Source organism: Pecten maximus, chromosome 10 (genome assembly GCF_902652985.1).
Source record: "Pecten maximus chromosome 10, xPecMax1.1, whole genome shotgun sequence".
NCBI lineage: Eukaryota > Metazoa > Mollusca > Bivalvia > Pectinida > Pectinidae > Pecten > Pecten maximus.
In genome coordinates this window covers 29715659-29742096 of record NC_047024.1, presented here as the reverse complement: position 1 = coordinate 29742096, position 26438 = coordinate 29715659, and the positions used below count along the sequence as shown (strand labels likewise).

At 36.3% G+C, this 26438-nt stretch overlaps 1 protein-coding gene across 7 annotated transcripts in view; it reads left to right on the top strand.

Moving 5' to 3' along the window:
* The window catches only part of LOC117336217 (fatty acyl-CoA reductase 1-like), a 30000-nt gene extending 5790 nt beyond the window's left edge, over positions 1 to 24210 (top strand). For 2 of the 7 annotated variants that reach the window (XM_033896674.1, XM_033896673.1), the window contains exons 4-14: positions 895 to 967; positions 1337 to 1446; positions 1903 to 2080; positions 2471 to 2515; positions 4143 to 4261; positions 5872 to 5939; positions 6892 to 6973; positions 9924 to 10013; positions 10544 to 10673; positions 11813 to 11940; positions 19586 to 24210. In XM_033896674.1, coding sequence (XP_033752565.1) covers positions 895 to 967; positions 1337 to 1446; positions 1903 to 2080; positions 2471 to 2515; positions 4143 to 4261; positions 5872 to 5939; positions 6892 to 6973; positions 9924 to 10013; positions 10544 to 10673; positions 11813 to 11940; positions 19586 to 19745 — 1183 coding nt within the window. In that variant the 3' untranslated portion in view covers positions 19746 to 24210. The remainder of the gene's footprint in view (positions 1 to 894; positions 968 to 1336; positions 1447 to 1902; positions 2081 to 2470; positions 2516 to 4142; positions 4262 to 5871; positions 5940 to 6891; positions 6974 to 9923; positions 10014 to 10543; positions 10674 to 11812; positions 11941 to 19585) is intronic. The other 5 variants (XR_004534560.1, XR_004534558.1, XR_004534556.1 and 2 more) reach the window with 5 other exon arrangements.
* Positions 24211 to 26438: the final 2228 nt, after the last annotated feature.

The following is a 26438-nucleotide window of genomic DNA, read 5'->3' as shown; positions in this document are numbered from 1 at the left end:
GTAAGTTAAGGAATTGTTTTCTCTGTATAATATTGTTTATAAGTTTATAGTCAAACCAAAATGACCTGTCGCCTTGACCTTTTCGTGGAATATTCAAAGTGGGAAGTTCCATTTGTGCATAGGTGTAATAACAAAACATATTGATTAGGAATACTACGGTGTCCAGCAGGGTGCTGTTTTGGACCATCCGTTTTTGTTACAATTTTATATTGACAACACAGGGATTGTATCATTTATTTTTGATGCATGGTTAACACATATTCAAGTAACTATGTGATTAATTGTTCACATGTTAACAGTTTTGTCGCTTAATCTGGACCAGTATAAAACAAATGATGCAGCTGATGATAAGGTTTGTTATATTATAAACAACTAACAGATATACATGTATATATACAAAGTACCTATTTCCCCTAAATGACTTTAGACTCGTTTATAATCAATATGCTAATCAAAGTTCAACACGACAGGTCATTCTGATTGGACTATACATCGTTATAAAGACTTGACCATATAATTTTGTCACCTTCCCGTATGTTGCCATGACATTCTAAGTGACCACATAAAAAGTATAAGAATGACTGAGGTTGTAACATTTATAACCTTGGACAGGACTTCCTAGTGATGTAGAGTTGATGATGGGCCTAGGTGTATCTCAGCCATTTTCTGTTGAGTTCGAATCGAAGGGTAAAGGGTTTCAATTATTTTGGTTTTCTAGCTACAAGGTACATCCTGTATCATGTGTGATTAGAAATTTTGATATGCTGAATCCTGTGTGGAATGTGATTGGAGATTGAAATGAACTGTTGCTGGACTGTCTGTCTGCTATATATAGAATGTGTAATGTCACATAGATGTCTGTAAATTCATTTTATTTTTATTTATTTTTTTCAGACTTTCTGTAGAAATGAATGTTGTAGGTGTCAGTAGAATGATAACATTCTGTAAAAAACTTCAAAACCTTAAGGTAAGAAACCTAATATACTAAAGTTATGTATAAACTATACTAGTACAGGTGTGTGATACATTACACATGTTTATGTGTAAAAGCAGATTCTGACAAGTTCTATACTAAGAAATGTAATGGGTCCTCAATATAATATTGTTTGATCTCACACTGGGCTCAAATACAGTTGTCTGTGTTCCAAAAAATTATACAATATCAACCGAGATACTACCTACTTGATAGTGAAATTTTACATACATGCTGGTTTATCAGTAAAATATTCATGAAGTTCAATTACAAAAGAACCGTAAAGTGAGCTTAACATTGGAACAAAAACCATAGTTTCACCAGAGTCCTACAGCTGATAGGTAGATATTTTTTGTCTTGCAGGCCTTTATCCACGTGTCTACAGCATATGCCAACTGTAACCAGCCAAAGAACATTGAGGAAAAGATATATGAACCCCCTCTACACCCGCACAAAATCCTGGACGCTGTTGAGTAAGTCCTCATAGAGTAACTCATATTCATACAAGTGTAAATCTGACTACATGGTGATATGATTTTAAATGATTATGAGAAGTGTAAAATAGAAATGAAAGTGTTATTAGAAGGTATACCCGGTATATGATGTGGTATATATTTCATGATAGAGTGTCATGAAATTAGTAATGTAATTCATTCAGGAAACAACAGTTTGGATCAAATGACAGTTTACCAGCATCAGTGCGTTATAAACTATCCTGATTTTGTGATGTCTTTAAATGTAATCAAACTATTTACTGAAAATTGCATTTAACATGAAAATGTCTTAAAAGACCAGTATGGTAAGTGACATAATATGCATCAAAATAATTTAATTCATCTTGTTTTGAATCATGACCTTAAAAGATAGAACTACAAATTTTGACACTTTATTAAATTATTTCATGTCTAATCACTACCCCCTATAAACAGCTGGATGGACACTGACATACTGAACGCCTTGACCCCTAAGATGATCGGTGACCGGCCAAACACCTACACATACACCAAGTCTATAGCTGAGTACTTGGTCAAGGAAGAATGTGCAGACATCCCAACCGCCATCTTCCGTCCGTCCATCGTTGGGGCCACCTGGGACGACCCTGTGCCTGTAAGTGTAAATGATATTTGTGTTGTATTATGAAGTTGGTTAAAAAACAGATGTGACATATTGCTGGTAGCATATGTGTACATCTCGTTGCAGTTAGCTCTGTATCTACATGCATGACAGCTATATCATTTATAGTGTTTAGCTTATTTCTCAAAGCTACAAACAAAATGTACATTAAAGCAAGTCCCAAGAAGATAACATGAAAACTTTGATAGTTTTGACAATATGTATGCATACAGTTTTATTCCTTACAGTTTTATTCCTTATGTTTGGTAATATGACTGGTAGAAATTTGCAAAAAACTTTGTTTTGCGAAAATTCAACTTTGAACAAATTAACAAAATTTTCATGATGAAATCCTGCATGAATAATGTTCTCTATTACTTGCAGGGCTGGGTAGATAACTACAATGGGCCTACAGGACTTCTAGCAGCAGTAAGTATTTGCCATTTTTGTAATATTATGTTAAACATCTGCTCAATAATAAATTTTAGATCATGATTCAATGAGAAATGCTGTTTTTATGCCCCGCCATAAAATGGGGGGACATACAGTGTTGTCCATGTCCTTCCCATCCCGTCCTGTCCCAATTCACTATAAACACTTGGCAACTTCATTTAAGCAATGAACAGTGGTTTTAATGTTGTTATAATCGATATGGCAGCAAGATGTATGGTGGGCAAATGGCATAGGAACCTGTTAGGGTTCCATGCTACATTTGCCCACCATACATCTTGCTGCCATATCGACTATAACAACATTAAAACCACTGTTCAATACTTATACCGTACTTGACCTAATAAGGGCGCCCCTACCTTTTTTCAAGGAAATAAATCTTTGACTGAGTGTCAAAATGGTGTTCAAAAGTAATAATTCATGTGAAATATTTTGCTACTTTATGTGTTCAATTTTCTTCAGCAAATTAAGTAACTGGAACACATGTTTTCGCCACATTTTGTGCATTCCTACAGGCTACAGATGACATGTCAGTGCAAAGAGCACCCAAAACTAAACACACATACAAATAATAACTTACCATCTTTATTTGAAGATAAAGTAAAGACTTCATTCTTGTTGATAAATAACTTTTGTTCAGAACAGAAAGTTAGTAAAAGACATTGTAAATCAATTATTAGGTCAAAGAAAACAATTTCTGATATGATCTGGGAAATCACCTGTTTCTATAAATAGAACACAAAAGAGTTCCATTTGAACATAAATGGTGGAACACACGTTCTCTGGTCTAAAGATCAGCTGGCATGGTTTACAAGTTTACAGGAGTATTCAAGTCATGTTTAAGCTTAATATATGATAATGAATAGATATCTTCATCTGGAATATTTTTATGACTGAATATTTTACCGTTTCCACAACCTTGGGTATGCTGCTATAAGGTATAGTCTGTTTCATAAAACTTCAGAATAACTAATCTTAATAAGGGCGCCCCCACTGTCAATTACCCGCGCCCTGCGCCCTTATTAGGTCAAATACGGTATTTACATTGTCTTACCATTTTCGTCAACTTTGAAAAAAACTAAACCAACACAAAAAAATCCCGCCTTTTTTAAAGTCACATGACCCACTGGGTGTTATAGCCTGAGGCACTGGGTGTTATAGGCGTATGATGGCAACTGCCTCTTAGCATTGTGTCAATGGGGAAATGTGGAGCAAATGTAAATAATCTTTCGTTGATTTCCTTTCATGGAATTCGGTCAAACATTATGCTTAGGTCATATGACAACAGTAGCTTTTGTGTTTTACAGACATTTTTTAGTTTTACAAAGAACATAAGACACATTGCAGGGTCAGTTTTTTCACAATTTCTTGAATAATTAAAAAAAAAAAAAACGAAAAAGGACACAATACTGTTTCTGAACATAACTATAAATAATAGTTCGTATAATTTGCAAGCTTATATACAGCTGCTGCTATTTTACTTGTTTATGGAACAGCACTACCAGATGGATGAAATACAATAAATCTATAAAATGTTGTTTAACAGTAAGTTTAAGGCCACACACCAATATGCTTGATAATTGTCTGAACTGTATCTCTGTAACAGATCGGGTGTGGCTTGCTGCGGATCATGAAAGGAGACTCCCATGCCACTGCAGACATCATCCCTGTAGACTTTACTGCCAAAATGTTGATAGCTACAGCCTGGTTCACAGTTGTACACAAGTAAGACATTTTATTTGTGTGGGTCACTGACTAGCAGGTGCCCTCCACCTCTGGGTCACAAGTTAAAAACCCATGTGGGGTAGTTGCCTGATACTGACCATAGGCCAGGGGATTTTCTCTGGGTTGTCCGACTTTCCTCCATTTCCAAAACCTGGCACGTCCTTAAATGATCCTGGCTGTTAATAGGAAGTTAAATAAAATTAAACCAAACTAGTATTCTCACCAACCTCTGTTTCTCCTGCATATATCTATACAATGTATTGAGTGTTGCATGCTATTTTAGAACAACACATTCAAACACTGTACATCCCTACTGCTGGGGTGACACTAATTCACTGGTTATACAAATGTTCCAATATGGGGATACTTAGGCCTCTTGATTCCATAGGGAACAAAGGGCTGGAACAAAACTCATACAACAGACTCGACCCTGGGAAATCCCTCTTTAACTCCCCTATGTCATTCTGACTGTCTTCATCTGTGTGTCGATACTCCTGTGCTAAGTCTGCTTTGGTCTACCCACTTTTAGCTTTCCTTGTGGGTTCAGATGGAGGGCCTGTCTGGTGGCATTTGAAGCAGGCTTTCTTAGTATGTGGCCTGACCATCCCCATTTTCTTTTCATTATTTCTGTTTCTTTTGGGGCAAGTCTTGTCCTGTCCCACAGTTGTTTATTGTAGACAACTTCTGGCCACCTGATGATGAGGATGTTTCTGAGACAGCCGTTGAAGCTGTCTGGGCCTTGTGGGTGTTAATCTTGGTTACCCATCATGTTTCTAAGCCATAAAGGAGGATTGACTTTACATATGTATTGCAGATGTGCCTATATGTAGTTAGATATATGTTATTATGTGGGGGACATAGCAGGAGCTCAGAGGATTAAAATGGCATCCAGATAATATGCAACATTCTTTTGTACTATTTTACAAATTATGGCTCAATGGATACAACAAACAAAGGGGGGCTGCAATAGCTCAGTCATTTAGAGTGCAGGCTAGTAACCTCAGGTGAAGATCCAAGGTGTCTGGTTCAACGCTTCCTATCGGTAACAGTTTGTGTTTCTTGGGAAGCTGAGAAATGGCCTGGTCTGTGCTGTCATGGTTGAGTCCTTCGGCAAGACACTTTACCTTGATTGCTCTGGATGGCTTGGCATACAATGGGCCTCCTGTACATATATATGTTGTTCATTGACTAAGGTAGTCGGGGAACTATTACAAGGAGACCCTGCCTCAAAATGACCCTGGCTGTTCTAGGGGAGATAAACCCACAAACAAACAAAAAAGTCAAAATCTTCTCAAAATTTTCAGAGCTGAAACATGAACTTGATATGCTTTTAAAAATACACAGTACTTAATATTACTCTGAAACAGTTATATATATAAGTTTTACTTCTAACAGATATCTAGGTGAATTCTACATCTATATACAAAACAAAGCCTGATTCAGAACTAAAAATTATTTCATTTAATAAAGTAAACATTTATGTTTTGATAAATTTTTCTGTTGGATGTTCATCATAGCCGAAGTGAAGTTGTATGTTTTATTAAAAATTATATTTTTTTTTTATTATCTGAATTACTAATCATTTGAATCATTATCAATTTACTTTTCAGACCAGAAAACTTGAGTGTTTATCACTGCACAACAGGACAAATCAACCGTTTTACATGGGGTGAAATGGGTATGTAATATAATACTATAATACTACAATAATCTGGTACCCACACTGCCTAGTCTCATCCATCACTGTAGACAAGAGTCTAGGTCATGATAGCTATGACGGAATTTCAAGGTTTCAAGTTGATAAGATCTCCTGATAATAATATTGTATATTATGAAAGTTCCAATAAGATTTTGTCAACTATACTCGCAAAGATCTGCAAACCACACATAAATGTTTGGTGTTTACTGTTTGATACAGAATGTAATATGACACATGATTTTCATCAGATTAATGACATTCCAAATTAAACACTTGGTAATTAGAGTAATTGTACTCTTGTTTATCGAGTTAATCCAATTGATTGTAATCAATTTTCAAAAGTACACCCCTTCACTAGCGGATCCAGGGGGCAGTCCTGGGGGCTGCTGGGCCTCCAGACCCCTCGCATTATCACTACATTACTGGACCCCCCCTTTCGAAAATCCTGGATCCACACATGATCCTGAATGATTGCAAATTTGCTATATCCATATTCTGCCTGGGGGCAAAGCCCCCATGGAACCCCCTAAAAATCCTGGATCCGTGCCTGCCCTTCATACATTTTTTAAATCGGATGATCAGGATAAGAATTTCCTACTTATAAGGAAACTTCCATGTCCATCTTTTGATAACCCAAGGCATCATTATGTGACCAAGGTGATTAATATGAAGTATTTATAATGTCCACACAATCATGAATTCTTCCGAAAGTCCCCAAAAATATGGATGTCTCTTATACATGATAAATGTTGCCAAAAAACTGTGAAGGTCTCTTATATTGGATGAAAGTTGTCAAAAATACTACAAAGGTCTCTGGAACATTGATAAATGACACACAAAAAATGGAAGTATCTGGTACTTCTAACTGTGAAGATTAAACTGTGAAACATGCATCTCCAGATTGAGTTATTGATTTATATCTACTCTTCAGAGAAACTGTCATACAACTACCTGATGAAGAACCCTGTTAACACAGTAGCCAGAGTTCCCTACCCAAGGTTTACAAAGAATGTGTAAGTGAAGATAGTTTCTCATCTCAAACATCTGTTTTGATGAAAAAAAATAAAACAAAAATCTATATTGAAGTATTATCACATATTTCAAAATCTATTTTATGTTTTTTTCAAATAGCTAAATTATGTCATCTGCAATGGTAAGTTTCATCAAAATGTAAAGTAACTGGTATTTTAATTTACAACAGTCTAATCTTGTCCTTCCTTCTCATATCCCTCTACTAATATTGACATTCCTATATTGATGACTATATAAACACTGGGAAAGTTTGGAGTCTTTACAGTGAATATAGACTTGGTCAGATTCTGATTGCACTGTAGAATAACCACACGGCATCATACCTACAAAATGTACAAGTTATAAAATGGATGCTTTATTTCTGGGACTATTCATCATGGTTGTAAGTAGTTGGTTATCTATAGGACAACTTACTTATCAAATGGTAACATTCCATCTAGTTTCATTTCTGTTTTCCTGGTTCATTTGTGATTTGTTTCCCTGAAACACTTAACTGCACCATGTGGCATTGAATTGGTTATTTCCCTTTAATACCCCACCACAAACCATATGCCTGTTAATATATGACTGCAAACAACATTTCAGAACACCTAAAAGTATTTTTTCTCATCCTCAATGAGAAAGCTTTTTGTATATGAGAATGTATTCTATGCTGTTTTTGTTGTTGTTTTTTTTTTGTTCATTGGTTTCGGCCAGGGTATTTTTGTCTCAACATTTTGGGATTGAAGAACATTGGTGAATTAGGAAGGAAGCTATCAGGAGTAGACTGCAAATGTTCTGAATTTGGCTTAAATATGAATTATTTTCGATAATGAATAAGGCCAATTATTGGATTCAAAATCTCGTCAGACCACAGGCACTCGCATTTAATATCTCACCCAATATATAATTATATATTGACAGATGACCCAAGTAACTGTGCTCAGACATGAGGTCTCCTCAAAAACTCCTGACATGATAAATCTGCAAATTGGCAGTGACTAGAATCAGTTTTAATATAAAAAAAATGGAAACCGAGATATAAATATCACTACCAGGATGTCATGGGTACTTAGTCAATAGGTCATTAATGGTGTGATATCCTACAGATATTTCATGCTTACAGATGTTAAAGTCAACAACATTCCAACAAAGGTGCTGGTACATGATCAGGTGTTATATTACATGAGAAAAGCCTGAGATTATGAAAAAACAAATCTAGCACATAATTCTGTTAACAGTTGAACTTCACTGACTCACTTGCAATTTGCGGTGATGATGAGTTTCTCAACTTTAAAGTTTTGTTATATCGTGTTTGAAAAACCTCGATGAACACATCCCAGTGTGTCTGCACCAAATACTGCACTGAAAGATGCTTCCAGTCTCCACCTGACATAGCATGTTCACAATGACTTACCAGTACATGATATTGAATGGTCATGTGATGTTTTTCATGGCTAAAAGCAGGAAATGGTCAGTTTCAGTATTTATGAAAATATAGAACAAAACCAGTGTGTTTTGTTATAAACATGGATGATTTACAAGTAAACAACAACAAAACACAAAGAGAAAAAGAGAATGATTTTATTCTGTGATACATATCATATCTGTGATACATATTGTACCCAGGTAAGTAATCTGCAAATCTTGGAGATGTGTTTGCATGAACAGAACTATTTAGCATATGCATACATATACTATCCTAAGTATGGAAAAGACAACATTTTTAACCCGAAATATGGTTTCATTGTAATGTGCTAGACCAAGGAATCCTTATGATGTTGTTCCATAGATACAAAAACAAAAAACAAAACAAACAAACAATGGAACTCTTTGACACAATTTTCGCCTTATTCTGATAGAACTTGACTAAGGTGACTGGTAAATGTAAAACATTGCTGAATCCTTCTGGAGTTCACGTTTCCTTTCAGATATATTTGGTTGATTAAACAAAAGGATTGAGCTTCAGGCCTATACAAGCTCTCTTCATGGCCTCAAGTATACTTTTGATGTTTGAAGACATTGAATACAATATTTACATGCATCATATTTCAATTTATCTCATAACACTTGGGTTCAGATTGTGGGAAGAACAGCAGCTCAACTTTTAATTATCTTTGAAGATTAAAAGACATGGATTAGCAGTTTAACTCAGAGTGATTTAGAAACATTCATAGGATCATATGGAAATTTCCATTTCATATACAGTAAGATTTACGAAAGGATTTGAGAATGGAATTTAAATTTTTGAAGAATGTGTGACAGATCAGTGTCTTACTTAGGTAGTGAAAATTAATTAAAAGATTGATACCTCATTATCAGGAATTTGTCGAAAAGATATTTCAATAAAACATGAGTCATTAATATTCTGAATGTCCAACAAGTAGTTGATTGTTTATAGACGGGAAATGTATTTCAATGTATGTGTTTTATATATACTCTGCCTTCCATAAGTTCCTAACTTGCAGACAATATGTTGGCATTCAGTAAATGTTATTGTGATATTGTGTATTGTCATTTGTATTGTAATTTTTTGCTTGATACATGCACATATCTTATAATGTTTTTATCTTCGTCAATAGTCGATGCAGTTATTGTTGATCTACAAATCCTCAAAAGGCAACTTCTTTGCAATATTTTTTTTTTAAATTGAGAGTATATTTTCACAGAATTACCAATTTTTTTTAAGGGATTATCCATAGTGTAATGTCATTGTACATCTTTAAAAAAAAGTTTTTTATGCAGTTTTAGATGTCTAAAAAAATAGGTCCCTCTCTTGACCTCCTGAAACTTCATCCAGGTGGGTTATTATCATTAAAAAAAAATGCCATTCTCACTGAAAAAATAATAATCTTCATGAAAATGTTGTGAGGATATTTCAACAAGTCAAAACAGTGTGTATAGTTCTTATAAATGAATGGAAGTGTATGACCTCTGGTTTAATCCCTACAGTATCTGGCATGACCTGAATGTGGTGTTCGACCACCTCATCCCAGCCTACCTTATGGACTTCTACATGTGGATCTCAGGCAAACGACCAATGTAAGTAGCAGTTGATGATCCTGGAGGTTGATTTGGTCTACACATCACCCTATTGTGAAATACGGGACAAAATCGACCTGTATGATGTAAACAAAATATTACCAATCCCAATACACTAAATTTAGTGTCCAGTAACTGGGAAAAAATCACTCCAGCCCTTAATTTCTATAAGATGGATATTTTGATTTGTCTATATTGTGTATATATTACATATATGATATTGATTATGAAAAAAAAATGAGAACATTTCAGTAATATTCAGTTGATAATAAAACAATACTGTTGCAAATTTGACATCAATACCAAGGTACTTTTTAAACGATTACATGGAATATGTTTACCATGCCAATTTTAATATTTTTAGATAAAAACATTAGTTATACATTTATGTATTTGTTATGTCCTTTGTGTGCTTAGATATGTCTTTAGATCAGTTTACATTTAGTTTCTATAAAGGATTTTTTTTCTGAACACTGATGTCAAACAAAATTGTGTTCTTTCAAATACTGAGTCTTGCATTCTCATTGCAGCTTTGTGAAGATCCAGGAAAGGTTGAGGAAGTCTGTAGGTAGTCTGGACTACTTCACATCCAAGGAGTGGAACTTCAACAATGCTGGTCTCTACAAGATGCTACAGGTTATGACACCAGAGGACAAGAAGGTATATACTAGATTCTGTAGATCATGAAATTGGACAAATATAGTGAAAATGATACCAGTTCATTTACAGATCATGAAATTGGACGGAAAGAGAGAGAAACAATTCCCATTCATATCTCCATAGCTAACCTTTCCTTGTAGTGCTAAAACTTGACTAAGTTTTTAGCTTAACATCATATCGCTTTTCATCTTTGGTCTGTCTATCGGTCCTTCCATAAACAATCCTTATTATCACTTTTTCTTAAGATTTACCTAAAGGATCTCTCTAGAATGTCATATGTAGCTTCTCCTTGGTCCCTAACATTTTGAGACCGATTACTGGTAAAAAAATAGCCAAAAGTCAGTCATTTTGATTTTGACAATAAAAGTTGGTTATCGCTTTTTCTCCATATGTTCTTCATGGATCTTCCATGTATTTCATATATAAGTTATCCTTGGCCTCAAGTTGTGCATATTGAATTTTGAGGCTGATCAGAAAACAAACAGCTGACTGGTGGCCATTTTGAAATTTGACAGAAAGATTGTTATTGCGATTACTCAGAAAGTTCTTCATTGATCTTTCTCAAATTTCATTTGAAGGACACCCTTTGTCCCTTACTGTACTTGAACGGTTTTGAGTTTGGTCAAATGAAAATTTTGATTTAAGACATTTAATGTTATTTTTCCATTTAAAGTTCTTCACAAATCATTCTCAAATTTTTGCTCTCTTTTTTTTTCATATTGAATTTTGAGACCTAGCAGGAATTAAACTGGCTGGCATATATGGTCCCTATTTTTAAAACTAGTGTATATGATTAAAATTATATAAAGATCTCATTTAATGACAATATAATGTAAATTTTAACTTAGCTTGAAAAAAGGGGAGATAATCCTGCAATTTCTTATTAAAGAGTTGAAAACAAAAAAGCCTTCTCATATTCCTTCTTAAAAAGGATAAGTATATCCAGCTCAACAATGTCAATAAAAGTTTTAATTAACTGATAATAAAAAGTGCCAACTTTTGTTTTTTTCATGTAATATTTCAATGTTTTATTAAATACTTCATTATGTGATACTCTTGAAGACATGCATTATACTTAATGTGAAAATAATTCTTCCTATGAATCAGTTTGTGATCCTTTGGATATTCAAATATTTCAGGAATTCAACTTTGATCCAAAGACAATTAACTGGCCAGAATATATGGAGGCATACTGCCTTGGCACTAAGAAGTTTGTATTGAAGGAGGAACTAGAGGAACTGCCAAAGGCTAGGAACACTCTCAAAAAGTAGGTACACCAAAGGCTAGGAACACTCTCAAAAAGTAGGTACACCAAAGGCTAGGAACACTCTCAAAAAGTAGGTACACCAAAGGCTAGGAACACTCTCAAAAAGTACCTACACCAAAGGCTAGGAACACTCTCAAAAAGTACCTACACCAAAGGCTAGGAACACTCTCAAAAAGTACCTACACCAAAGGCTAGGGACACTCTCAAAAAGTACCTACACCAAAGACTAGGAACACTCTCAAAAAGTAGGTACACAAAAGGCTAGGAACACTCTCAAAAAGTAGGTACACAAAATTCTAGGAACACTCTCAAAAAGTAGGTACACAAAAGGCTAGGAACACTCTCAAAAAGTACCCACACCAAAGGTTAGGAACCTTCTCAAAAACTAGGTACACCAAAATCTAGGAACACTCTCAAAAAGTAGGTACACTAAAAGGCTAGGAACACTCTCAAAAAGTACCTACACCAAAGGCTAAGAACACTCTCAAAAAGTACCTACACCAAAGACTAGGAACACTCTCAAAAAGTAGGTACACAAAAGGCTAGGAACACTCTCAAAAAGTAGGTACACAAAAGGCTAGGAACACTCTCAAAAAGTACCCACACCAAAGGTTAGGAACACTCTCAAAAACTAGGTACACCAAAAGGCTAGGAACACTCTCAAAAAGTACCTACACCAAAGGCTAGGAACACTCTCAAAAAGTACCCACACCAAAGGCTAGGAACACTCTCAAAAAGTACCTACGCCAAAGGCTAAGGACACTCTCAAAAACTAAGTACACCAAAGGCTAGGAACACTCTCAAAAACTACTAGGTACACCAAAGGCTAGGAACACTCTCAAAAAGTACCTACACCAAAGGCTAGGAACACTCTCTAAAAGTACCTACACCAAAAGCTAGGGACACTCTCAAAAAGTACCTACACCAAACGCTAGGAACTCCCTAAAAGTACCTACACCAAAGGCTAGGAACACTCTCAAAAAGTACCTACGCCAAAGGCTAGGAACACTCTCAAAATGTACCTACACCAAACGCTAGGAACGCTCTCAAAAGATACCTACACCAAAGGCTAGGAACACTCTCAAAAAGTACCTACACCAAAGGCTAGGAACACTCTCAAAAAGTACCTACACCAAAGGCTAGGAACACTCTCAAAATGTACCTACACCAAACGCTAGGAACGCTCTCAAAAGATACCTACACCAAAGGCTAGGAACACTCTCTAAAAGTACCTACACCAAAGGCTAGGAACACTCTCAAAAAGTACCTACGCCAAAGGCTAGGAACACTCTCAAAATGTACCTACACCAAACGCTAGGAACGCTCTCAAAAGATACCTACACCAAAGGCTAGGAACACTCTCAAAAAGTAGGTACACAAAAGGCTAGGAACACTCTCAAAAAGTACCCACACCAAAGGTTAGGAACACTCTCAAAAACCAGGTACACCAAAATCTAGGAACACTCTCAAAAAGTAGGTACACTAAAAGGCTAGGAACACTCTCAAAAAGTACCTACACCAAAGGCTAAGAACACTCTCAAAAAGTAGGTACACAAAAGGCTAGGAACACTCTCAAAAAGTACCTACACCAAAGGCTAGGAACACTCTCAAAAAGTACCTACACCAAAGGCTAGGAACACTCTCAAAAAGTACCTACACCAAAGGCTAGGGACACTCTCAAAAACTACTAGGTACACCAAAGGCTAGGAACACTCTCAAAAAGTACCTACACCAAAGACTAGGAACACTCTCAAAAAGTACCTACACCAAAGGCTAGGAACACTCTCAAAAAGTAGGTACACCAAAAGGCTAGGAACACTCTCAAAAAGTACCTACACCAAAGGCTAGGAACACTCTCAAAAAGTACCTACACCAAACGCTAGGGACACTCTCAAAACGTAGGTACACAAAAGGCTAGGAACACTCTCAAAAAGTAGGTACACAAAAGGCTAGGAACACTCTCAAAAAGTACCTACACCAAAGGCTAGGAACACTCTCAAAAAGTACCTACACCAAAGGCTAGGAACACTCTCAAAAAGTAGGTACACAAAAGGCTAGGAACACTCTCAAAAAGTACCTACACCAAAGGCTAGGAACACTCTCAAAAAGTACCTACACCAAAGACTAGGAACACTCTCAAAAAGTAGGTACACAAAAGGCTAGGAACACTCTCAAAAAGTACCTACACAAAAGGCTAAGAACACTCTCAAAAAGTACCTACACCAAAGGCTAGGAACACTCTCAAAAAGTAGGTACACAAAAGGCTAGGAACACTCTCAAAAAGTAGGTACACAAAAGGCTAGGAACACTCTCAAAAAGTACCCACACCAAAGGTTAGGAACACTCTCAAAAACTAGGTACACCAAAAGGCTAGGAACACTCTCAAAAAGTACCTACACCAAAGGCTAGGAACACTCTCAAAAAGTACCCACACCAAAGGCTAGGAACACTCTCAAAAAGTACCTACGCCAAAGGCTAAGGACACTCTCAAAAAGTACCTACACCAAAGGCTAGGGACACTCTCAAAAACTAAGTACACCAAAGGCTAGGAACACTCTCTAAAAGTACCTACACCAAAGGCTAGGAACACTCTCAAAAAGTACCTACACCAAACGCTAGGAACTCCCTAAAAGTACCTACACCAAAGGCTAGGGACACTCTCAAAAAGTACCTACACCAAAGGCTAGGAACACTCTCAAAATGTACCTACACCAAACGTTAGGAACGCTCTCAAAAGATACCTACACCAAAGGCTAGGAACACTCTCAAAAAGTACCTACGCCAAAGGCTAGGAACACTCTCAAAAAGTACCTACACCAAAGGCTAGGAACACTCTCTAAAAGTACCTACACCAAAGGCTAGGGACACTCTCAAAAAGTACCTACACCAAACGCTAGGAACTCCTTAAAAGTACCTACACCAAAGGCTAGGGACACTCTCAAAAAGTACCTACGCCAAAGGCTAGGAACACTCTCAAAATGTACCTACACCAAACGTTAGGAACGCTCTCAAAAGATACCTACACCAAAGGCTAGGAACACTCTCAAAAAGTACCTACACCAAAGGCTAGGGACACTCTCAAAAAGTACCTACACCAAACGCTAGGAACTCTCTAAAAGTACCTACACCAAAGGCTAGGAACTCTCAAAAAGTACCTACGCCAAAGGCTAGGAACACTCTCAAAAAGTAGGTACACAAAAGGCTAGGAACACTCTCAAAAAGTACCTACACCAAAGGCTAGGAACACTCTCAAAAAGTACCTACACCAAAGGCTAGGAACACTCTCAAAAAGTACCTACACCAAAGGCTAGGGACACTCTCAAAAACTACTAGGTACACCAAAGGCTAGGAACACTCTCAAAAAGTACCTACACCAAAGACTAGGAACACTCTCAAAAAGTACCTACACCAAAGGCTAGGAACACTCTCAAAAAGTAGGTACACCAAAAGGCTAGGAACACTCTCAAAAAGTACCTACACCAAAGGCTAGGAACACTCTCAAAAAGTACCTACACCAAACGCTAGGGACACTCTCAAAACGTAGGTACACAAAAGGCTAGGAACACTCTCAAAAAGTAGGTACACAAAAGGCTAGGAACACTCTCAAAAAGTACCTACACCAAAGGCTAGGAACACTCTCAAAAAGTACCTACACCAAAGGCTAGGAACACTCTCAAAAAGTAGGTACACAAAAGGCTAGGAACACTCTCAAAAAGTACCTACACCAAAGGCTAGGAACACTCTCAAAAAGTACCTACACCAAAGACTAGGAACACTCTCAAAAAGTAGGTACACAAAAGGCTAGGAACACTCTCAAAAAGTACCTACACAAAAGGCTAAGAACACTCTCAAAAAGTACCTACACCAAAGGCTAGGAACACTCTCAAAAAGTAGGTACACAAAAGGCTAGGAACACTCTCAAAAAGTAGGTACACAAAAGGCTAGGAACACTCTCAAAAGTACCCACACCAAAGGTTAGGAACACTCTCAAAAACTAGGTACACCAAAAGGCTAGGAACACTCTCAAAAAGTACCTACACCAAAGGCTAGGAACACTCTCAAAAAGTACCCACACCAAAGGCTAGGAACACTCTCAAAAAGTACCTACGCCAAAGGCTAAGGACACTCTCAAAAAGTACCTACACCAAAGGCTAGGGACACTCTCAAAAACTAAGTACACCAAAGGCTAGGAACACTCTCTAAAAGTACCTACACCAAAGGCTAGGAACACTCTCAAAAAGTACCTACACCAAACGCTAGGAACTCCCTAAAAGTACCTACACCAAAGGCTAGGGACACTCTCAAAAAGTACCTACGCCAAAGGCTAGGAACACTCTCAAAATGTACCTACACCAAACGTTAGGAACGCTCTCAAAAGATACCTTCACCAAAGGCTAGGAACACTCTCAAAAAGTACCTACACCAAAGGCTAGGGACACTCTCAAAAAGTACCTACACCAAACGCTAGGAACTCTCTAAAAGTACCTACACCAAAGGCTAGGAACTCTCAAAAAGTACCTACGCCAAAGGCTAGGAACACTCTCAAAATGTACCTACACCAAACGTTAGGAACGCTCTCAAAAGATACCTACACCAAAGGCTAGGAACACTCTCAAAAAGTACCTACACCAAAGGCTAGGGACACTCTCAAAAAGTACCTACACCAAAGACTAGGAACACTCTCAAAAAGTAGGTACGCAAAAGGCTAGGAACACTCTCAAAAAGTAGGTACACAAAATGCTAGGAACACTCTCAAAAAGTAGGTACACAAAAGGCTAGGAACACTCTCAAAAAGTAGGTACACAAAAGGCTAGGAACACTCTCAAAAAGTACCCACACCAAAGGTTAGGAACACTCTCAAAAACTAGGTACACCAAAATCTAGGAACACTCTCAAAAAGTAGGTACACTAAAAGGCTAGGAACACTCTCAAAAAGTACCCACACCAAAGGTTAGGAACACTCTCAAAAACTAGGTACACCAAAAGGCTAGGAACACTCTCAAAAAGTACCTACACCAAAGGCTAGGAACACTCTCAAAAAGTACCCACACCAAAGGCTAGGAACACTCTCAAAAAGTACCTACGCCAAAGGCTAAGGACACTCTCAAAAAGTACCTACACCAAAGGCTAGGGACACTCTCAAAAAGTACCTACACCAAAGGCTAGAAACACTCTCAAAAACTAAGTACACCAAAGGCTAGGAACACTCTCTAAAAGTACCTACACCAAAGGCTAGGAACACTCTCAAAAAGTACCTACACCAAACGCTAGGAACTCCCTAAAAGTACCTACACCAAAGGCTAGGGACACTCTCAAAAAGTACCTACACCAAAGGCTAGGAACACTCTCAAAATGTACCTACACCAAACGTTAGGAACGCTCTCAAAAGATACCTACACCAAAGGCTAGGAACACTCTCAAAAAGTACCTACGCCAAAGGCTAGGGACACTCTCAAAAAGTACCTACACCAAAGGCTAGGAACACTCTCAAAAACTAAGTACACCAAAGGCTAGGAACACTCTCTAAAAGTACCTACACCAAAGGCTAGGGACACTCTCAAAAAGTACCTACACCAAACGCTAGGAACTCTCTAAAAGTACCTACACCAAAGGCTAGGAACTCTCAAAAAGTACCTACGCCAAAGGCTAGGGACACTCTCAAAAAGTACCTACACCAAACGCTAGGAACTCTCTAAAAGTACCTACACCAAAGGCTAGGAACTCTCAAAAAGTACCTACGCCAAAGGCTAGGAACACTCTCAAAATGTACCTACACCAAACGTTAGGAACGCTCTCAAAAGATACCTACACCAAAGGCTAGGAACACTCTCAAAAAGTACCTACACCAAAGGCTAGGGACACTCTCAAAAAGTACCTACACCAAAGACTAGGAACACTCTCAAAAAGTAGGTACGCAAAAGGCTAGGAACACTCTCAAAAAGTAGGTACACAAAATGCTAGGAACACTCTCAAAAAGTAGGTACACAAAAGGCTAGGAACACTCTCAAAAAGTAGGTACACAAAAGGCTAGGAACACTCTCAAAAAGTACCCACACCAAAGGTTAGGAACACTCTCAAAAACTAGGTACACCAAAATCTAGGAACACTCTCAAAAAGTAGGTACACTAAAAGGCTAGGAACACTCTCAAAAAGTACCTACACCAAAGGCTAAGAACACTCTCAAAAAGTAGGTACACAAAAGGCTAGGAACACTCTCAAAAAGTACCTACACCAAAGGCTAGGAACACTCAAAAAGTACCTACACCAAAGGCTAGGAACACTCAAAAAGTACCTACACCAAAGACTAGGAACACTCTCAAAAAGTAGGTACACAAAAGGCTAGGAACACTCTCAAAAAGTAGGTACACAAAAGGCTAGGAACACTCTCAAAAAGTACCCACACCAAAGGTTAGGAACACTCTCAAAAACTAGGTACACCAAAAGGCTAGGAACACTCTCAAAAAGTACCTACACCAAAGGCTAGGAACACTCTCAAAAAGTACCCACACCAAAGGCTAGGAACACTCTCAAAAAGTACCTACACCAAACGCTAGGAACTCCCTAAAAGTACCTACACCAAAGGCTAGGAACGCTCTCAAAAGGTACCTACACCAAAGGCTAAGGACACTTAAAAAGTACCTACACCAAAGGCTAGTAACATTTAAAAAGTACTACACCAAGGGCTAGGAACATTATCAAAAAGTTTGTACACCAAAGGCTAGGAACACTCTCAAAAAGTACCTACGCCAAAGGTTAGGAACACTCTCAAAAACTAGGTACACCAAAGGCTAGGGACACTCTCAGAAACTAAGTACACCAAAGGCTAAGGACACTCTCAAAAACTAAGTACACCAAAGGCTAGGAACACTCTCAAAATGTACCTACACCAAAGGCTAGGGACACTCTCAGAAACTAAGTACACCAAAGGCTAGGGACACTCTCAAAAACTAAGTACACCAAAGGCTAGGAACACTCTCAAAATGTACCTACACCAAACGTTAGGAACGCTCTCAAAAGATACCTACACCAAAGGCTAGGAACACTCTCTAAAAGTACCTACACCAAAGGCTAGGGACACTCTCAAAAAGTACCTACACCAAACGCTAGGAACTCCCTAAAAGTACCTACACCAAAGGCTAGGAACTCTCAAAAAGTACCTACGCCAAAGGCTAGGAACACTCTCAAAATGTACCTACACCAAACGCTAGGAACGCTCTCAAAAGGTACCTACACCAAAGGCTAAGGACACTTAAAAAGTACCTACACCAAAGGCTAGGAACATTTAAAAAGTACTACACCAAGGGCTAGGAACACTATCAAAAAGTTCGTACAACAAAGGCTAGGAACACTTGGTTTTTTCAGAGTCATATCTCTCAACTACATTTCTGGATACATGTACATAAATACCTAACCAGGATAATATAAAACAATAATTTTGGAACACTTCACAAGCAGTTGCACTTGTGTTTACCGGTAAGTGTTTTCCTCAACTGGTTTTGTCTGTAACAGGTAAACTTCACCACATGTGTCTTAGATAACTTACGATTTGATCAAATGTAAAACCATTGATGTACACACCACATATAAAGAATGTGAGCAAGTTATCATCAAATTTTAATATCAATATATTATATTCTGTTGCTAGGTTACAGAGAATCAACATGGCATCCAATGTTGTGTTAATCATTGTCATTTGGCGACTTCTGTACAATAGAGTACCCATCGCCAAGTCACTCTGGAACTTCCTCATCGGATGGGCTATCAAGATCTTCAGACGCTTACCTGCAATGATTAAGTCATCATAGAGGTCAACATGTCACTATTAGAGGTTAAAAACTTAACAAGTTAGTGGGTTACCAGATGGGTAATCAGCTGGAGATGAACAATTCGTATCTGAACCTGGGTAGAAAAGCCACTTTCAGAAGTCTTATGATCAACAAGTCATTAAAAATTTATAACATACCTATAAGCGACCACTTGACCACCTGCGAGGGTCCAATGTCCTGTGTAGTAGCTGTGTAGTTGTTGGCATTATTGAAGCCATTAGAGATCACCAGTTAGGGTTTGCATTTTTGTGTTATAAATGTTACAGGAATTTCTACAATGTTAAATAGAAATTCCTTGAATTTTTTTAATTTTTTTTTTAACACACTCTCTATTATGGTTACTCTTCTAAATGGCTTTGTCATATATCTGAAAGAGTTTTGAGACCCCTTGTCCATAGTCCATTTTAAAACTCATCAACTGATGAACCACTTACAGATCAATGTACTTATAGTTACACAAGAATCATGTAACACTACAAAATTTTGAGGATTCAGTGACTTAATAGATATATAGTTCACTACTTGGTGAAAAGAAAATGACAAACTAATACAATGTTATTATATGTTATGTTTTATCAGACAGTTTTCACTGTGTCGGTATGTGTAGTTGTGTTGTACTTTGTAATAATTAATGAAAATTATATGAAGATCAAATTATTTATTTTATATATATATAAGTAGCCTATACATAAGATATTCCCTACATTGTGTCTTGTTGGACGGTTTTGTGTATTAAACATCCCTGTTACTGTTTTTATACACATAATAAGGCATTGTTTGGTTAGCTGGGCATTTACAACATCTTATCGAAAACAGGAGAACACTTCCTTACTATTTCACTTGTATTCAGCTTACTTTCTGTTCATGTGTTTCATGTGAAGACGAGATGTCACATATCAAAATTATGGAGTTATTTTCTTTTGCAACAATTTTTCAGGAACATAACTGATATATTAAAAAAAAAAAAAAGGTGGCATATACATTGTATGGGTGGTCGGATGGCAAAGTGGTAACACAATGGCCTTTCACTTAGGAGGTTAGAGGTCACCTGCCTGATGGCCTTTCACTTAGGAGGTTAGGGGTCACCTGCCTGATGGCCTTTCACTTAGGAGGTTAGGGGTCACCTGCCTGATGGCCTTTCACTTAGGAGGTTAGGGGTCACCTGCCTGATGGCCTTTCACTTAGGAGGTTAGAGGTCACCTGCCTGACCCATGGGTTTTCTCTAGGTACTCTGGTTTCTTCCCACACAAAGACCCCATGCACACTTCCATCCAAGCCAACAAGAGGGATTATTTTAAGCTGATATAACCAGTCTTTGTTTGTCATGCAATTGAGTCCATATTTTCTCCACAATGAAATATGTGATTTATCCTCACAAAGCGCTATAATTATGTATAAACAGATTGTTGTTTTACAATATTTTAAGACGGGTGTTTAATATGTTCATATTTTAATTGTTTCTTAATTATTACCTGTATTTGTTTATTTGTGATGTGTTTACATGTATACATGTAGATTTATACAGGTTTTGCATAATTCAAATGCTATATACAATCTAATATATAATTTATGATGTACTGTATATTTACAATTGTGTCCAGTTTCTGATGATAAACTGTACTTATAGGCACAGGTTTCACCAACGTTCAAGGTTAATTTCTTACCTAAGATTGCCCTAGGAAAGCATTATTGAGTTTAAGTAAAAAAACTGAGATAAGGAATTGTCCTTGCGTATGCTTCGGTATTTTTTGTGTTTATACATCTAGTACATTTTGTATCTGATATTTAAGGTTGTCTTTACATTAAACTCAACACTTATTACCTATTCATTACTTGCCTGAGAAAGAAACATCTATATTAATGGTCAAGTATAGTTTTGTTGATTCGGTAGTTGTGTGGCTTTAGCAAGGACAATCTTTTCCTTCCTATGTCACCTAACACATTAACTTGTTACGTTTATATGTATCACAGAAATGTAAAATAACACACACCAAAACGTTTATATATATCACAGAAATGTAAAATAACACACACCAAAACTCTATACAGCCAAAGCCATATACATCCATTACTTTTGTAAACCAAAGTTCTTGCGTTCCTTTCATCTTGTGCATATTTTCATCTATTTGTTAAATATCAAATCTGATTACTGGCCTTATAGGATTAGTTTAAATTGATCTATAACTTGTGAAGTGCCCTGTTTCTTGTTTCATTGATGTAGTTACTGTATCTTTCCGGCAGTGCGCACCACGCCTTGTAATAAGCCCACCTATATGTCTATTGCAGTTCAGTAAAAAAAAAAATATATATATATTTTTCCTGTTATAAACTCCACTCGGACATTGACACAATATATTTAAACATCAAATACAAACTGACAGAATTTTAATTTTTGTGTCCTTTATGATTGAAAACTCAAATAACATTTTGTAGTGCTAATTAACAGTGTAGATGAATTATCATTTTCAGAGCAAACTCCTTTTTCAAAATGTAAAATGATGATAATCAAAAGCAAGCGAAAATACCTATTAATATTATCTCAAATTGTATTAATGATAATGATATCAAATTCAAGGTGAACCTAAAACTGACGTTCAAGCATAAAACCACCACCAGATGGTTACATTTTTATCGGCGTTAATTTTGATTTATTCTAGGGGAAATTAATTCGGAAATCTAGTTTGCACATAAATCTCTGAAATAGGAATAAGCATGTATTGACAAACTTTAAGATATGGTTTTTATGCCGTTTTTCCTCAATGGAATATGTCTTAAATATCCAAATCCCAAATATATCAATGTCTTTTACAACACTTTTTCTACCAGCAAAGGGCGATGTAGTGGTAACATTTGACAGCGGAAACTGTTGTATGAATATTGGTTTGAACATAGATCATTATTATTCTAATTTTTAAACTGGTTTTTGTATTAAATATTGTGATCAAGATTTTGTATGTGTTCCCTTTTGTTTTGTGATTATGAATTACAGCATTATGATCATATTTTTTGGTATAATTTGTAATTTACATTTTTTATGATCTCTGTTGTATTGAAACACACATCATAATATACTTATCAAATTGTGGGTTGGATAAGCATTATTATGAAATAATTTTATGCATCGCATTATTTAGATTTATTTGAAGTTATCCGAGGTGCTATCTTAAATATGTTTACACAAACAATCAATATATTTAGCAACATACAAAATAGGACATGTATAATTTAAACAATCAAAAATACATTTCAAGCTTTGATATCTTCGATTTTATAACCAATTTCAACAGTGGCACTGTATCAAAATTTGTTGGCGAATGTCAATTTGTATTTGGATCTTGTAAACATCAGAAAGTTTTTAAGAGCCATAGAATGAACTATAAAGGGGTTCCATCATGTTGTAATTCCAGTTTCTTTATTTTAATACATAGTGGTGTCACGATTCACCGATGCATCGATGTATTGTATCGATGTGGTGCATCGATGCATCGTCTATCCTTGATTTGTATCTCGATACTTGAAAATGTGTAGTTATCTCCCTTGACCAATGTTAGCCTATGTTTTGTAGTAAAAAAACATGGCTGACAAGGCCGTTCCAGCTGCTTATAAAGCTGCCTGTTGGAGTTCTTTCAAATCAAAATTATCTGAATTCAAGAACGTTTTGTGGGACTTTAATATTCTAGAAATACCACAAACAAAACATGACATACTGTACGATGGAATATCAATATATCGCGATACATATCGCATCGTGACCCCTGTATCGCGATACGATTTATATTGCTACCCACTTTGCGATACACAGCTCTTATAATACACAATTGTACTTTTCTGTATAAGTGTTTTACATAGATCTCTTACTGTCATGCATTTCATATGATATTTAAAGCTGATGAAAACTTAAACATTTGAAAACAAAATAGAATTTTAAAAAGAAAAATTACCATAAGTGCAGTGATGTGGGATTTACTGGTGTTGCTATCAAAAATAACTACAAATGCATGCAATTAAAACGAAAGATAGATACTTTTACAGCAACTCTTAAGCTGAAAAAATCATGTTTGTAGTTTTATCGTCCCTATATAAGGGAGATAACTGAAAGTAAAAACAAAAGATGGCTCAAAAGAGGAATTCTTTTGTTCAGTTTCATCAATGTTTATGGTCTTTTATATATCTTCTAGTCAAGATAAACATCTACACAATATTTGATAACTGTGTTTAAAATACTTTTATTGCCACATTTGCAGGTCTGTTCTTGTTTATATATGGCGGGGATGACATAGGATGGCCTGGGCGTGACAGGGACATTTGTGTAAAAATATGGATTATTTCTGTAACTTTAAATGTTCACCACTTTCAATGTCTTTCATACAAACTTGATGTTGTGATTATTAGTTGAAATTGTTTTTTTCAGAACATGGTGAATAAAAATTATGAAATAAACAAATAGTTTAAATTTCTTTTAATTTATTGAAAGTGTCCTGTGTGTAGTTATGGGTATATTGCGATGCCTTATAGTGTAATCCCTCATGGACTCGTCAAAAGGAATAGGGAAAGAGAAATCATACATAGTTGAGTGGATGGATGATCATGCCTCAAGAAATCAAAAGGTTAGAGGTCAATTCTGGTTCCTTCATTGTCCTGGAATCTATCAAAAACTTTTTAGTTTTGCTTTGGCAGTTATGAAGTACATCAGGTGAGCTAAGACTGTTGCCCCTCACCTAAAAATACATTTAGTAAAGACATAACATTGTGTACTATCATATATAGACAGACATTGTGTACTATCATGTATAGACAGACATTGTGTACTATTATATATAGACGGACATTATACAATTATCAAATGGGTATGAGGGCGATAGTAATTTTGTCAGCCTGAAGCAACAACTGTTGCACGAGGGCTTTAGGCCGAGGGCAACAGTTGTTGATGAGGGGCTGACAAAATTACTATTGCCCGAATTACCCCATTTGATAACTGTTTTATTATACCTTTACGTTTTTTCTTGGCATAAAACAGACCATTAGCCTTTCGGATATCTACGTAAAATTTTCTAAGAAATAGGTTAAAATCCGTTGTCGGTATCTTGTATAATGCTTTTATAGTGTTTTGGCTATCTCTGTCCGTTAATAATGACTCGATCTCTACGTCTGTGGCGTTTTGAAATCGTGTGTGTTGATCCATGTTTGACAGTTTCGTGAGAGAAAACAAAAGGTTAAGCTACCATCTGCAACAACAAACAATCTGTGTTAATTAAGCGCTTGCATGTCGTTGTGTCTTTCAATCGTTCTGACGACGTTACAGCAGGGGTGTGACAGTTCGCCGTGTGACAGTTTGCCGTGTAACAGTTTTTTCGAACTGTCACAGGGTGTGATAGTCCTGGAAACACATGCGCAATCCTCTCGAGGCTGATAGTCAAATTATCACATTACTTTTATATAGCGAAAAAAACGTAAAGGTATAATAATGTGTATTATCATACATAGGACAGACATTGTGTACTATCATACGTAGGACAGACATTGTGTACTATCATATATAGACAGACATTGTGTACTATCATATATAGACAGACATTGTGTACTATCATATATAGGACAGACATTGTGTACTATCATATATAGACAGACATTGTGTACTATCATACATAGACAGACATTGTGTACTATCATATGTAGACATTGTGTACTATCATATGTAGACAGACATTGTGTACTATCATATATAGACAGACATTGTGTACTATCATATATAGACAGACATTGTGTACTATCATATATAGACATACATTGTGTACTATCACACATAGACAGACATTGTGTACTATCACACATAGACAGACATTGTGTACTATCATACATAGACAGACATTGTGTACTATCATATATAGGACAGACATTGTGTACTATCATATGTAGACAGACATTGTGTACTATCATATATAGACAGACATTGTGTACTATCATATATAGGACAGACACTGTGTACTATCATATGTAGACAGACATTGTGTACTATCATATGTAGACAGACATTGTGTACTATCATATATAGGACAGACATTGTGTACTATCATGTATAGGACAGACATTGTGTACTATCATATATAGGACATACATTGTGTACTATCATATATAGGACATACATTGTGTAATATCATATATAGACAGACATTGTGTACTATCATATATAGACAGACATTGTGTACTGTCATATATAGACAGACATTGTGTACTATCATATATAGACAGACATTGTGTACTATCATACATAGACATACATTGTGTACTATCATATATAGGACATACATTGTGTAATATCATACATAGACAGACATTGTGTACTATCATATATAGACAGACATTGTGTACTATCATACATAGACAGACATTGTGTACTATCATATATAGACAGACATTGTGTACTATCATACATAGACATACATTGTGTACTATCATATGTAGACAGACATTGTGTACTATCATACATAGACATACATTGTGTACTATCATATGTAGACATTGTGTACTATTATATATAGACAGACATTGTGTACTATCACACATAGACAGACATTGTGTACTATCATATATAGACAGACATTGTGTACTATCATATATAGACAGACATTGTGTACTATCATATATAGACAGACATTGTGTACTATCATATGT